Raw genomic sequence first — 16,150 nt, forward strand, 5'->3', positions numbered from 1 at the left:
TTTGTATTATTTATGCAGTTATTTATTACTCTTATTCTAACATTAACCGAGATCGTTTAAAATTAAATCCGCCGCTTTCTCTCCGATCATGATGGCTGGCGCTTCAGTGTGGCCTGTAACAATTTTTGGCATAATGGATACGTCGGCTACTCTAAGACCATTAACTCCTTTTACTCTGCGTAAACAGTAAAATTTCATATATATATTGTTTTGCTTTTTGCTGGAGTAATTTTCAAGATAGAGAGAAATTACGCAAATTACCTCAACTGTGGATCCACCACTGTTGTCGAATCTCGAGGGTCGCCCATCTTGCAAGTTCCACTTAAGTGATAATTAGTCAAAGTGAATGATCTAGCCAAACATTCCAAATATTCGTCGCTGTATGGTCTATACGTCTCACAACCTGGAAAAAGTTGGCTGAAGGGTCGAGCACCGAATTTCTTCATCGACTTTGAAGAAGAAATTGCTAAACACGCTTTCATCCCTACCAGAAAAGAAAATCTTTAGAAGAAATCTATTCATATTTCGATAAAATAATTAAGAACTAACCTTCAATTAAAACTTTAATGTCTTGAGGCTTGTGAAAGTAATTAGGATTAATAAGTGGAGGTTCACGAGGATCTGCTGATGCCAGTTTAACAGTACCAACACTTTCGGGTCGCATTACATATGAAAAACATATGTAAGTATTGGAATTAATGTTTGGTTTAAAAACTTTTTCCCACATCTAAAATTAAATGTATTTGTAAGTGAAAACAATTCAGAAATCATCTTAATAAATTCATTCTCTAGATAAAAGAATGTAAATCATTAATAAATCTACACTTTTACCTCATCTGTGATTCCATAATTATGTCTTGATATGATTCCACCATCAGATGATGGGGTAAGTGAACCAAACGTCAATTCTATATCTGGCCATTGTGAGTGATTATTATATTTAGTGCTAAAGAAACCAACTGTTTCTGCCATTATAGAGGTAAGGGGTCCTAATTCGAACATTTAAAATAAAAAGTTAGAGGTATAAAGTGTAGAGAAAATATGAAATAAGATAAGTAATTATTTCGAAATTTGGTTTCGCTAATACATCATAGTTACACCACTGTTTTTCGTTAATTGTCTGTAGCCCCAACTGTAATGAGATTTTGTTTAAAAAAAATAACTTTTATATTATTAATTATTATAAAATTTTAAAAAGCTTAATTTTGAGGCTGGAAAGGCGTTTTATAAGGAGAAGCAAACACCAATAACTAATAAACACTAACACTAGAGTTATCCACCTTAAAACACAGTGGTTAGGTTCTGAAAAAATGGCGTATTAGGCAAATCCGTGCTATACGAAATAAAGGACTAGTACAAGACATAGGGTTAGGTTTCAAAAGTTAGCAAATGTATACCATTATTCTTAATTAAGTGAAATATGCTTATTAAAGCAATAAATAATTAACTGACAATCACAATCAAAAGTAATGCACGTTAATTAATATGAGGATTAGTACGAAGATGTCTCCAATTCTTGAACCGTGTTAAACTGTACTTCGTAACATCAAAATCATTAATTTTTACTGAGTATATAAAATAAAATTATATATAAAACTAGTTCAATAAAGAAGCCTTTTATAGTAATGAGTCTGTTTCTTCCTCTCTATCTTACCATCGCTATTTAACAAATTTAGGTTAGGTTAGTTTTACCTTTCCTGAAGAAATATGGTAAAATTCCAAGCAGAACGGCATCAAAAACAACGAAAGATGCGCGTTTGTCCACAGTAAAAGGAATGCCAACTGTAACGTGGTCTTGTAAATTGTTACCAACAGGAAGATCGGACAAAACCTTTATCTGAAATTAAAAATATAATACGCGGTCAATCGGATCCTTCACGCTAACTCGTATTATTTTTTAAGCTAGTAAATACCCCAAATCTCTCCAGATGATCTTTAGGACCAATCCCCGATAACATTAGGATCTGTGGAGAATTTATGGCACCCGCCGATAAAATTACTTCACGCTTGACTCTGACTTCGTTTATTCTGTTCTTGTGTTCAAACTGGACACCCGATGCCCTGTTATTTGAATCGAATAATATCTGTAAGATTCAGTAAAGGCGTCGTTATAAATTGATAATATAATATGAATTTAATTTTTTAAAGGAATTATAAACATTAATGTGTTACCTTTGTAACGAGAGCGTCGGTAACGACATGCAAATTTCTTCTGTGATTAACGGGTTTTAGGAATGCTTCGTATGTAGTGAATCGTCTACCTTCGTCCACAAATGCCTGAGGTATCATAAATCCTATTCGGTAAACATTAATTAACTAATAATATAAAAATCTGATATATTATTATGTAAAAATTAAAGTTTATACTTTCGGGATCGGGTCCGTTATAATCGCCCTCTTTATAACCGACTTCCTTAGCTCCTTTTACGTACGCTTCGGCTAAAGGAGTATAGTAATTTGTCCACGACACAGACATTTCGCCATTAACCCCGTGATAACCTGATAGGAAAAACATTACGAATTGTTAATAAATTTAATTATGCATAAATTTGTGGTGTTAATTTTAAATACGATACGCAAAAAGGTTAACCGGTTAGATTTACCTTAGGTAGCCAAAATGGCGGCTCGTCTCTAATTCCAGCAAACAGAAAAAAAGAAACAGTCAGGACGCACGTTCTAACCTGTTCTTACTGTTCACGTTCTTACTGTTTTCCTTCTTCTGTTTGCTGGAATTAGAGACGAGCCGCCATTTTGGCCACCTAAGGTAAATCTAACCGGTTAATCTTTATGTGGAAAATTTGTGCTCTGTTGCATTATCGAGGAAAAATATCAACAAATAAAAGAACCAATAAGAGCTAGGAAATGTGATTTGACAATTATATAATAGATAATAGTAAACTAATTTAGAGAAAAATAAAATTTATTTCTTTGGCTATGTCTACATTCATGTAACAACGTTGCGAAGACTTCTTGTTACTTCGTTACGAACCACAGACCGTATGATTTTAGCAAACACAGACACGATCTTTTTCACGTACATTGTTTAGTGCCATTATGTCAAAAAGCTCGTGCCATGGTTCGTTGAAATGCTATGCAAACGGTATGTCGAGATAGCCCTATACGGCCTACCTCGACATACCGTTTTGCATAGCATTTGAACAAACCACTCCAGTGAAACTTGGGGTTGGCAGCAGCTTCTTAAAACGTGGACCTTTATCTATCATGAGAATATTTTCATGACATTGAACTCGATAGAAATAGAAAATTTAATTCATCGTTTTTATTTAATTTGAAGCAAACAGAATCGGGTAATATTGTACAAAAGAAATTAAATATGATATTACCCGTTAGTTCTTATTATATTGCAAATATTAGGAAAGGAAAAAGAATTATTAAAAACTTATATAATCATATTACTTATAACTCCGTCAGGGATGGTGCAAACCGGTCTTAATGTACAGTCTCCAGTGAATGCCGGTGGAAACTTCAAGTGTGCTACCGACTTCCTGTCTAGTGTGGCAAAACCCTCTTTACAAAAATGGCATTCGGGCGATCTCGTAATAAACACATTAGTAGTAAATTAATAGATCAAACGTATTATTATTACCCAGAATCAGAGCTTTCAAACTTATAAAATAATTTTAAATAGTTTCACTCATTGCAAATTTACTACAGTTTTGCCCACCGGCGTCTCCCCGCAGATGCACTTTGGCTGTCAGAATCGCATAATCGCATTATAGCAAATCACGTGCTCTCTGTAAATGATGTCAATTCTTTCACAATAGTCCACGTGATCTAGAGCACCAACGAACACACAGTTTCTATCTCGCAATCAAAACAATTTAAGATTAAGATCACGTATTTAACACGGTGAGTGGCGCTTCAACATCGTAGTGAATTAATCAAAATGCTTCAAAACTTACAATACTCACGATACGATCTGTTGTTACTACGGCATAATTTATATTCTGGCCTCCATTGTCGGCAACATGCTGAAATCGCGAAAATCGCATGCTCAACGATAACATTCAGAGTTTTTGAGCCAGTATATCGAGCCTGCTGTTTCGTAACAACAGACCGTATCGTGATTATCGTAAATTTTGAGACATTTTGAGTTATTCACGTAGTGTATAACTCAAAATGTCTCATTTACGACTCAAATGTCTATGCCGTACATTCGAAGACTACGCGCGATTCTAACAGCCATGGTACATCTGCGGGGAGACACTGGTGCAAAAAACTGTACTGAATTTTCAATAAATGAAACTACGTCTCAAAATTTACGGTATCGCGAGCCACTTACCACCCTAACGCCCATTTGCATTTACTTTCATTCTTGTCAATACATCTCTCTTTAATCTCAACAATAAATTTTACCGAAACTATAGGATGTTATAAATGTAGACATATGGTACATTCTCTCTGTTTTATCACAAACCACTGCTCCAACCAAGTATATAATAAATAACTAATTGAAAATATAAAAAATGTCATATGCAGTGTCGCCATGAATAGAAACAGTTGACTATTGTGCGGCCATGGCTAGGTCATAGCTACGGTTTGAAATCGAATGGTGTTAAAAAAAAGTCTAATTGGAAAACTGTAAAGTTAATTGTCTCCAGCCAGAATAAACACAAAAAAGACATCAGTGGGCTGACAATGCAACACTAGGACGATCTGCTAAGGAAAATACCTTCCGGGAGAACTTTTGTATAGAAGACCCACCCCGTTTAGTGTTAAACATGCAAAGAAAACTCAACTCGGCTATCCTCTTTGTCAAGACCAAATACTAGTATTTAGTGGTTTTATTCACTTTGTCTGGTAACCTTCTCGGTGTTTTCTTTTGAATAATCTATTGTCTTGTTCTTTATTTCTATCTTTGAAGTTAGATAATAGAGAAAACGTAATCAACGTAAGCTAATAATTATCTGCAATGCAGTTGCATTTGTATTTCGGTTGATAACACTGTCGTTTCGCGCAGCATCTCAATGCGTGTGGCAGCCATTTTATTATCTCTGCACAGATTTGATGTTTCTAGATTATGAAAAGTATTATTTATTATTGGAAAAATTTATGTTGTATCAGGTCATGCGCTGGTTCTGTCTTTTTTAAAAGAGTACAGAAAAATTACTAACAGCGCGGTCCAAACTATAGAAGAGTTTATATATATTATCAGTGAAACATACCATTTGAAGCTATGGAAGCATCCTTATTATTTTCCCATTTAGTGAAATATGGTAAAACTTCATTCCAACTCCATCCTTCCGCTCCATTTGCCGCCCATTCGTCGAAATCTTTTTTTGTTCCTCTAGAGAATATCATAAAATTGATGATACTGCATCCTCCCAAACCTTTTCCTCTAGGGATGCTGCTTCTCTGTGAATATAAATCATAGCTTTCATACATCTTATAATGATAATAATAATAATAATAATAGAAATTAATAGCAATGTTTTCTAAATATAATAACAATGTGAATTACTCAATCAATATTATTCATGAAAGTAAGATTTTCTCGTAAATATTACTCTATGAATTCATTACAAAGACACCTAAGAAAGGGTTATGAGGAGCAACTCTAAGATTTAGGAAATAGGTCCTCTATAAATGTTTTTTTTCGGTTTTCCTTTATTAAAGTAGGATGGCCGAGAGATTAAGGTGGCATCTCTGGAGATCCGGGTTCGAATCTGGATGGATCGAAAAATTCCCAGGTATTTTTCGGGAGGTGCTCCGACTGGATATGTCGGCCCTCGTCTCTCACTACCAATTATGGGCACGGCCGAACCCATAATGGGCTTGCTAAAAGAGGCCCTCTTAGTGCCCACGAAGCGGAAAGAGTTAATTAAATTGACGACAAAATATCACACCGACAAAACCGATTGTTTAATTCTATTTGAATTAAATTTTTCCGTTTGATTAAATTACGATTTTGTGTCAAGGGCGCCATTTTATGTATTATTTATGATCTACTTCAATCCTTGCTTAGAGTTTCCGCGGCCTAAAATTATTTTATTTCTACGTTGAAATTAACGAAAAATGTTTCGGTTTGTATACAAACGTTATAAGCTATTACATTCTGCATAAAGTTAACCCATTCCTTTCCTATTGCCATCATTTGAATTTGGAATTCGATACAATCCTTTCCGATCTACGATTTTTGTGTCATCTATAATCAATCTTGAAACCGTTATATTTTATTCAATTTTAATTACTTAGAATAAGTGTTCTTTGCTTCTATAATGCTCGTAAAGAACTGTTACAAATACATTTATTATTACGTTAATGTACAGAATATTTATTTACCTTATTTACATGTAAAAGTTATATATCTGTATTTAATATGCAAATATAGAATTTGTCTAAGCAGTGGTGTAGCGAGGGGGGTGCAAGGGGGTGTATCATGCACCGGGCACCACTCGCAGAGGGGCGCCAAAATGGTCTCCAAGACAAACTATATGTGTTTCTGGAGGGGGAGAGGGGCGCAAATAAAGTGTAGGGCGCTAGTTATGCCCCGGGCGCCAGTTATGTTCGCTACGCCATTGTGTCTAAATAGTTTTTATCCTCCTCCATCTTTATAGAAGTACTGTATTATGCACACAGAGCATTTAGGCAAACTAAACATACGTCTAGGGCGCAAGCCATGAAGGGATGCAAAATTTCAAGCTATGCTTTATTCATACTTTACTAAAATATTAAATTAAACAGTGATATATGATTAAGGTATAGAGGGTTTTCAAATCAATTAAAAATGGAAATAAAAAAAGGCTCTGTTTTAGGAGGATTACGTATTGTACATTATTAATATAGTATGCCAAAATAATTTTTATTTTTCATGTTTAAAATTTCATTTTAAAAGATATCCAACTTGTGAAATAGGCAGCACAATTGTAAACTTTGCCTAGGGCGCAAAATATCCTGGCACTGTCACATTACTCAGAATAAAGTATTATACAAGGACGTTATAGCTAAATTTATGTTAGTGGTTTCAGTTTTTTTGTATTTCAGTTATATAAACAATTTATTACTATTTTATTTCTCAGTTCTATTCAATTGTTTGCGTTATTATATTATTAAAACACAGCTATTTAAAAACGAGAATAATCTCCTAAATCGGAGATGGCGACCTTTCCTGGAGGAGGGTCAAAATTCGAAATTTATTAATTCCGAATCGCTTGGGAAATATCCAGTTTGAGTAATTTTAATATAACAAAAGACGTACAAATTTTACTTTACTTAACCTTTTAATCTATGGAAATAATAATAACAATAAACTCTATATAATTGAAGGAAAGTAATGTGATTATATAAGAAATGAAACATATATTTCTTTTAATGGGTAATCTGAGTATTGTTTATTTGATTATAATTCTTCTATCTGAGGTCTTTATACTTTATTAGGACCCCTCTTTCACTCTACACTTACAGCAAAGTTTTTAAATCTATCAAATATTATTTAAATATAATTTATGAACCTAATACTTTCTAAACTTCAACGTGGGCACCTTGGAATCGTCGCGAGGGTCACAGTTTTGCCATCATCAGTGACAAATGGAATGTTTTGAGTCTAGATATCAATTAATATTCCAAAAAATGGGTCAAGGAGCGTTACAATAAAAGGAAGTCAAATGTATTTGTATAATCAATTACATTGTTTGTTTATTAAATAACGGCAATAAAACACTTGGGCGATGCCTTTCTGGAGGTCTTTTTAAGGGTAGCTGGCCTCTATTCAAGTGTTACAGACGTGGAAAAAATCCGGAAAACACGTGGCTAGCCTGTCCTAGCGAGACGCGAACCCACGACCGAACTCCGTCCATCTGTCTCCGCCATCACTGTCTAATCGGTAGTTAAACCCAGAGTAAGCCATTGAAAGGTAAATTTAAGCTATTATAGATATTTTATCACAGTTAAAAACCCTTCTATGTGCATACATATGCAGCACGTTCTCGAATTTAAGAATATTCTTCGTTCAAATGTGAATATAAATTCATGAATAACTTTCGTATTGTCCTCTTTAATTGGAATAATTCTAGTATTGTAAAGTATCAGAAAAGACTAAAATTAATCTGTTTAATGGAAAAAATCTCAACTTAATTTCAAGAATATATATATTTTAAGGTACACAGTATAATATAATACTAATTGTTACGATAGGATAAATTCAATAGAGCGTCGATTAACCGAGATAATCGGGAGGAACAGTTTCGGATAACCGATCACACTTGATGAGGAAAGGATAAAAATATTAATTTAAATTCTATTGAAGTGTAATAGTGAAAAAAACAAGATTAAGGCATAGGCCCAGATATTCAATGCACACAAATCAGTGGTGTAAGTAAGATTTAGCTTTGGGGTGCCTCAGGAAATAACACTGAAGGAATTTTCGCCTGGCGTAATTATGGTAGGTGACACGGGTGTAAGATCCCCACAGACTTTAGGAATAGAATTTAAACTAAATAAATAAACTGACTTTATACTTTTTACATTATCCTCCGAGATCAGCGAGTAAAAAAAAGACACTCACTGATATGACAATGAGACAATAAATTTTCCAAATGTATTGTATCATTTGGAAAATGTTTTATAAATTTTCTGTGGCCATTTTCCCAAATAATTTAGTAAAAACGATTTCTTAAAGTTGTTTATTTTGCTTTGATTTACCCTAGTTTCCATAGCGGGCCTATGGAAGATAGTCGATAATCATGTAATTTCTGGAATTCTCAGATCGATTTCGTTAATCGATTTTCGGTTCGAGTGAAAGAAACGTTTATCTATTATAAGCTTTGCATATTTATTCTAAGATTTCGCATTATACAAATGTTAAATATAAACAAGAAAGCGACACTTTCATTGTTCTTGGACGTAATTCGAAATTACGCTAATTTCTCGATAAACCTGTTTCTGTAATTTATAAAACCGCATTCGAAACGCTTCTATAATTCTCTATAATCTTTATTATTTCCATCATTAAAAATACTTTAATGTTATTTTTCAAATGAATTTTTCATAATAGTAATTTGTAATTATAATGCGAAGGTAAGAAAAAAATAGTAATGGAGGAAAACATTTTCTATATTGTGACCTTCGTGAAAGCCATTCTCGAGAACAAATGAATTAAATACTTAATTGGATAAAGATTTTCGAGTGATAATATTTAATGCTAAAACATAAATGTCAAACGTTAATTAACAATAAACTTTTTCCTACAAAATTAATAAATGAAAATTTCAATTTGTAAATTACCTTTTATCTTCGTTGTTATATTTCTACAACTAATTACTAAGAATAAAATATAATAAATGATAATAATTGCCTTTCCTTTATATTATTTATTAACGTACTTTTAAACGTCTTCTTTAGAAATGTATGAAGTATTAAAGAAGTTTACTGCTTACATTCGGATTTAAAGATAATTTATATTTAATAATTAAATGAGCTTACATTTTCCTTTAATCCGAAACACGAATAATTCTGCGGGACGGATTTATACGACCAATCTAATTCCGTATGCTGAAGAGAAAGTGTAGCGAAGGGGATGTTAGACGCTTCGTCGGGTACAGAACCAGCTTCTAGCAGCAAGACACGGATCGAACGGTCGGAGGATAACCTGTTAGCGAGGACGGCACCCGCAGTTCCACCTCCAACTACCAGACAAAAAGGTTTATTTGTAAACTATAGAATAATTTATAAAACACGGGAAATAACACAATACTTACCTATCACGTAATCGTAGCTTCTCTGTATGTTTACGGTGAATATACACTCGCTCGTTATAAAATGAGTTATGATAATTAAACCTAAATGTGTAAATTTCGCCATTGTTTAAATGGTATCACCTAGATAAACAATGGCTTTCGAACATTTGCCCGTGTTACTTGATAACAGATTATGCTTGTATATACCATAAGAGAATTTTTCCTGTCCTTGCTTGAGTTACCAATTTGGATGTATTCCAAGTCAACTTGTAATTGGTTAAATAATTTTTACTTACGAATTAAACACCAATGAAGTGCCGAACGAATAACGTTAGAGGCAAGTTTAATTTTACTATGATTTTACGTGTTTTCAAATGAGTAAACCCAGTTATAGATTGTTAGAGATGCAAACAGAATATTAACGAGTATAAATATTGCATAACATTGAAATATATTATAAAAATAGAGCTTTTATCTTTGTTTGTGTATTGGCTTCTTTTTAATTATAGTAAAATCTCGTTAAGTGGAGGTTTCGATTGAAGTTTGAATGAATGAAAAAATCCTCACGTTGGTATTGTGTGGTATTGTGTTTGGCACGAAGCCATACACGAGAATGTATTACATGGGCTATGATTAATTTTTATATTAATTAATATAAATAATTTGTCTTTGTTTCAGTCGTAGTGCGGCGCTGTTTTTTGTTATAAAATCAGAGTTGCCAATTTAGCTAATTTTTTTGCTAGTTTAGTGGATTTATGAACATAAACAACCTACAGCGTGCTCAGCAGAAAATAATACAAAAACTAAACCAGCACCTGATCACTCGCTGAGAGATATTTATTCTTAACACAAACGTTTTCAATCCAATCAATGGATCATCATCAGGTAAATTAGAACATTACAAAAAATAGAACAACGAGTTCAAAATACAAAAAATATAACGGCTAACCAATATGTAACAAACAGCACAATAACGTTTCTAAATATCAAACAATTAATAAAAATGCTGCTAAAATTAAAAATAAAATAATAATATATAACAAACAAATAGTGTATACAAAATATTAATACTTCTGCCTTAATAAACAAATTAATAACACTAAATGTTAACACTGCCTAATAAGCTGTACAGAGTTTTTCATTTAACAATACATATTAATAAAGCTACTGCTCTTATTTGAAGTTTACAACTGCAAACTTCCATGCGGCTAACCTTTTCTAACATCATATCTGTGCTCTTTTAAATGCCACAGTATTGTCACAAATGGCACAAACGGAAGGCTCAATAGTAAGATGGAATGAAGCTGATATACTGAAACAAATACACTCCCCGACCTTGGCAAGAACGGCCGAAAAATTAGAAATCTATAAAAGCAAGCTTAAAGGGAATTGCATCAACGCAAGAGATGCCGATGGACTTCCTTCCGCATGGAAGTTTGCAGTTGTAAACTTCAAATAAGAGCAGTAGCTTTATTAATATGTATTGTTAAATGAAAAACTCTGTACAGCTTATTAGGCAGTGTTAACATTTAGTGTTATTAATTTGTTTATTAAGGCAGAAGTATTAATATTTTGTATACACTATTTGTTTGTTATATATTATTATTTTATTTTTAATTTTAGCAGCATTTTTATTAATTGTTTGATATTTAGAAACGTTATTGTGCTGTTAGTTACATATTGGTTAGCCGTTATATTTTTTGTATTTTGAACTCGTTGTTCTATTTTTTGTAATGTTCTAATTTACCTGATGATGATCCATTGATTGGATTGAAAACGTTTGTGTTAAGAATAAATATCTCTCAGCGAGTGATCAGGTGCTGGTTTAGTTTTTGGATTTATGAACAATGTAGCTATAGGAATCACCGAAGTTATAATGTCTTAGCTATTTTTACAAAGCTGTCTAGCCACAAAAAGAAAAAAAATCAAATAATTACAGTAGAAACAATATGATTTGGCGGTTAATGTTACCTATGGTTCCAAAATGGCGGCTCGTCTCTTATTCCAGCAAATAGAAGAAAGGAAACAGTGGGGACGCGCGTTCTAACCTAACCTAACCTAACCTATTCTAATAAATTACCATAACTGTTACCAACAAAATTATTAGAATAGGTTAGGTTAGGTTAGAACGCGCGTCCCCACTGTTTCCTTTCTTCTATTTGCTGGAATAAGAGACGAGCCGCCATTTTGGAACCACAGGTAACATTAACCGATTTGGCTGTTTATTGAAATGTCTAGCTATAAATTTAAATTTTGAGTTAGCATTCACGTATGAAACCAGTATATCGTTGGCAACGAATTCTGTTGACTTCGTGTTGCATTTCAAGTTTTTATAGTTTATATTTTATTTCGCTTAGATTTCAAGATACATTATGCTTCAGAGGAAGATTTATTCTCCTACTAGAGGTTCTGAAGTCAAAACCAAGCTGTTTCTTTCGGATTCTCTGGACAAATTTAGACAAGGCATTAGTGGAACTGGAATAACTAATATCTAATAAATTACATATCGATTCATTTGAATTATAACAGGCAGTGCCGTAGCTAGGCAGGTGCAACAGGTGCATCCACACAGGGCCCACTTGAAAGGGGGGCCCAAAATGCATGTATCTGTTTTATTAATTTCCCAAACCTAATTAGTTGAGGGGCCTAAATGCAAATTCTTACACAGGGCACAGGAATGGCTAGTTACGACACTGATAACAGGCTTTTAATTATTAGTTGATTATGTAATAACCTTGCTAAACTTGTTACTTGTGTCTTGTATAATGTCATACGAAATTCTATTCACGTTTCACTATTCCTTATAAATAATTTGAGTTGCATAAAAATTGGTTATAAATAAACAATATTATTATCTTCCTCATCCCTAATTATTAGTGAATTTGTATAACCAAAGGATTATTCTAGATTTTTATTCCTGCAGAGGCCGTATCACATCGTGTATTCACATGCCGTATGCTGTTCTGTGGAATCTCAGTCATGTACAGTACCTAGTGTATAGTAATGTAAACATCTGTTAAGTATGGCAGCCAGGAAAGTAAACTGTAAGAAAGTGTAAAAGGAATCCCTTTTCGTGAATAACGTCTATTAATATTGTAGCTTGTTCGTAATTACAGCCATTAATACTTGTAACCGACATTATAAGATTTTGTCCTTGTTCTGTACATACATATTTGCTTTCACGACGATAAAATTAGTATGTATAGTGTGCAGAATAGATGACTCCCACGTTATTCAGTGCGGGTCAGACATGTATAGATAACTTGTCTTTCGTGATGTTGAATGCAGTTTTTATTTAAATATGATAATTATTATTCATGAAAATTCAATTCGAAGGAAAATAAATTGTTTATTTGTATTTATACTGTAGAGTCTCTGTAATCGAATATATAACGGATCGGTGGATTACTGGAATTTTTATGTGCAGTAAGTACTGTACTGTGATTAATAGGTTAGTTTATCGTATTCGTCACGATCAACAAACAACTAGCGACCTGCAAATAGCGTACACGTACACTGTACATCAGTCTCCTCTGTCACGTACTGTACATCACGTGGCAACAGGTAAATTTCATTTGTGTCCCCCTGCGGCGGATTACTCGACGTGTCTGTCTGGCGAGTGACGGACTATTGAAGCCCTACTGTAGTTTTCTTATTGATAAATGGAGAAATAATTGAATAGATTGACGACATATAATAATAATCAATATCAATATATATTATAAAAGTAAGTGTACAATGTGCGTGCCGCTAAAACTCAAAAACGAGTCCCGGTACGATCAAGGGAGTTATATGGTGTGGTAGCCCTCTATCCCCCATCCATGAAGAAGATTCCCGTTTTTACCTGAAGGGTGTGCTGTTGAAGATATAAGGGCTGGAAGTTTTGCCCTCTAGAAATTTCTAGAACAGTCTAAAACATTCGAGAGCATTCCACAACATTCCAGAATGTTCCGGGATGTTCCCGAACGTTTCAGAACATCCCGGAACATCCCAGATCATTAACATTCCAGAACACTCTCGAATACTCTCGAATGTTCTGGACCCAGCGCAGAGCCCAAACGGTTAGAAGTTGAAAGTTGAAATTTGGTACACAGGATACACGAGAACGCTTAGAAGGGATTTTTCGAAATTCCCCCACGGGGGAGAGGGAGAGGATTATAGCTTATCCTGAAGAACTCAGCTTCTACTGTACTATTTTAGATGCAATTTTTTGTTTTTAACTGCGTTTTAGTGGAGTGCCACGTGGGAATGAAAGAAGTTTATTCCTTAACAATGGAAGTGTTAAGAGAAAGCGGTGTGCAAGATTTACAGGCGCAGATGCGGTTTTTTGCGGGAAATCGATCATATTTTTAGACCCATCTAAAAATTCTCTAATTAGTCTGGAAACAGGGGGACCTAATTCTTGCATTCTGTGAAAACAGGTAAGATTGGCTATAATGTAATAATTTTAATTTTTTTAGGTTTAACCTAATATCGCGTTTAGGTTAAACCTAACCTCGTAAACCCATTGCCCCAAACTTCATTCACTGATATACTGCTTAATATGTCCTAACGTTCAGCCAAATTATTGTACGCGCAACGATTTTAAGGCACAACGGTGACATTGCTTTATTCAATGTTACCTTAACAATGGTTAAGGTGACATTGAATAAAGCAATGTAGTTGCAGTCGGTGTAAGATTAGCGAGTTCGATTACATGCGGGGCATCACAACCCCTCCAACACGGATCACTTTTCAAATATTAATACTAGACCAGTATTAACTAGTAGTGGTTGACCATTCCAGTGACCAATCGAACAATCATTTTAAAAATTCGTTATTGCTCTACAATTTAAAGACTTTTTAAAATGTGATAGATAAACCCTTACGTAAGATAACCTTTCTAGTGTATAAATCAAATACTATTATATAATATAATAGAAGGATTAGAAGTATGAAATAACGTAAATAATCTTAATGTATGTACTTGTTTTTTGTCCGGGAAACACCGGGCTTACCTGCTAGTTGCTTATTTAATTTTAATTCACGATAAACACCAATGAAGAGCTGAATGAATAATGTAAGATGAAAGATTTATTTTACTATGAAAAAAAGAATATGGGTTCCATTTAGATATTAAAAACGCATAATAAAACCAGGAAAACCTTACGCGGCCAGGCGCGATGTTTGGCGGTTTTATTCATTCGGCCACTGATGGGCCTTTTTCACCTTTCCTTGTTGCACTTTCATAAAAAGATCTTACTTTAAAGCTATTAAGCATCGTAATTAAACATTTCCCTAAGGCGATGGAATTTCCCTAATTTCGCATTTCCCAGAAAGTGAGAAGAGAGTATTGCGTGCAATGAATACTTAAGCAACAAACGTGATGGCAGACTTCCTCCTATTTAATAATTACTCATTTTTGTTGATTTTATAAATGTCTTTTAACAAAGGATAATGGATAAAAAAATACTGGAATTCGTTCTCTAAACATTTACAAAGTTACCTTTATTAGATTCAATTGTTTTTTTTATTATACTCTATAATATATAATGATGCTGAAAAGTTAACTAAATTTTATCTTGCTGAAAAAAAATTAATCCTCTGGAGAAGAGAGAAATATATCTGTCCGAGGTTAAAGTTCGCCATGTAAACTCTATGGGCCGTTTGCAAGTTGTAAGCTTGTCAATCGAGTTTCCGATTGATGTCGATTTACATTGTTAAGATACGCGTATTTTGTTTTAAATATGGTCCTGTTAACCTTGAATTTGTTGACAAATGCCATGTTTTAAAGCTTCTGTTTGTATTATGCACTTTATTTTTCCGGCTGTTGTATTTAAGAGGGAAAGTATGGCCAACGGCTTCCCCCTCGTAAGATTTTTACATCGATATTTTTGGACTCGGGACCTTGAAACGTCGAGATGCAAAAGTATTCGCGGGTTTTTCTCTGTATGTATGGATGTTAATGTGTGTGGGGAGATGCACGCTTCTGTTCACTCAATTTAAAGCTTAATAACTCCTATACATAAATACATACATACTGTACGTATGGAGGTTTGTGTGTTGAAGAGCCCATTTTGAAGTTTAACAACTCCTGCGCCTTCCGTCGTAAATTTCTGAAATTTTACACGGAGGTGTATTATGGGAAAATGTCTCTACAAATTTTCAAGTAAATTTGACTATTGGATTAGGAGATATGTCTTCGCCCACTTAATATCTTCCGAACCAATGCGAGGACTTAAAGGGAATGACAGCAATTATTAACAATGAATACAAATGAATTCCGTGAAAGTCCAGAACAACGTTGCCAGCTTTATTCCTTTGTAAATAGATTCTATTCCTATCAATTATAAACACGTAAAAACGTGAATATTAAATTCCGAACAATGTAAGTATGGAACATTTTCAAATTTTCGTTATTGTAATTTATCTTTAAAAAATGATGTACAGGTACCAGTCTAACTGGAAATATTGAA

The 16,150-nt window shown here is 33.7% G+C and overlaps 1 protein-coding gene across 1 annotated transcript; it reads right to left on the reverse strand.

Annotated features, from left to right (window-relative positions):
* On the reverse strand, positions 1-9,874 carry LOC136970663 (glucose dehydrogenase [FAD, quinone]-like). The gene is made up of 11 exons (XM_067265121.1): positions 9,717-9,874; positions 9,442-9,644; positions 5,187-5,376; positions 2,368-2,499; positions 2,173-2,294; positions 1,914-2,084; positions 1,693-1,837; positions 832-989; positions 550-727; positions 262-484; positions 1-175 (listed from the first exon to the last, which is right to left on the reverse strand). The coding sequence occupies exons 1-11, from the start codon at positions 9,817-9,819 to the stop codon at positions 43-45; spliced, it is 1,758 nt and encodes a 585-aa protein (XP_067121222.1). The 5' UTR covers positions 9,820-9,874; the 3' UTR covers positions 1-42.
* Positions 9,875-16,150: the final 6,276 nt, after the last annotated feature.

Source organism: Centruroides vittatus, unplaced genomic scaffold (genome assembly GCF_030686945.1).
Source record: "Centruroides vittatus isolate TY-2023 unplaced genomic scaffold, ASM3068694v2 contig_2104, whole genome shotgun sequence".
NCBI lineage: Eukaryota > Metazoa > Arthropoda > Arachnida > Scorpiones > Buthidae > Centruroides > Centruroides vittatus.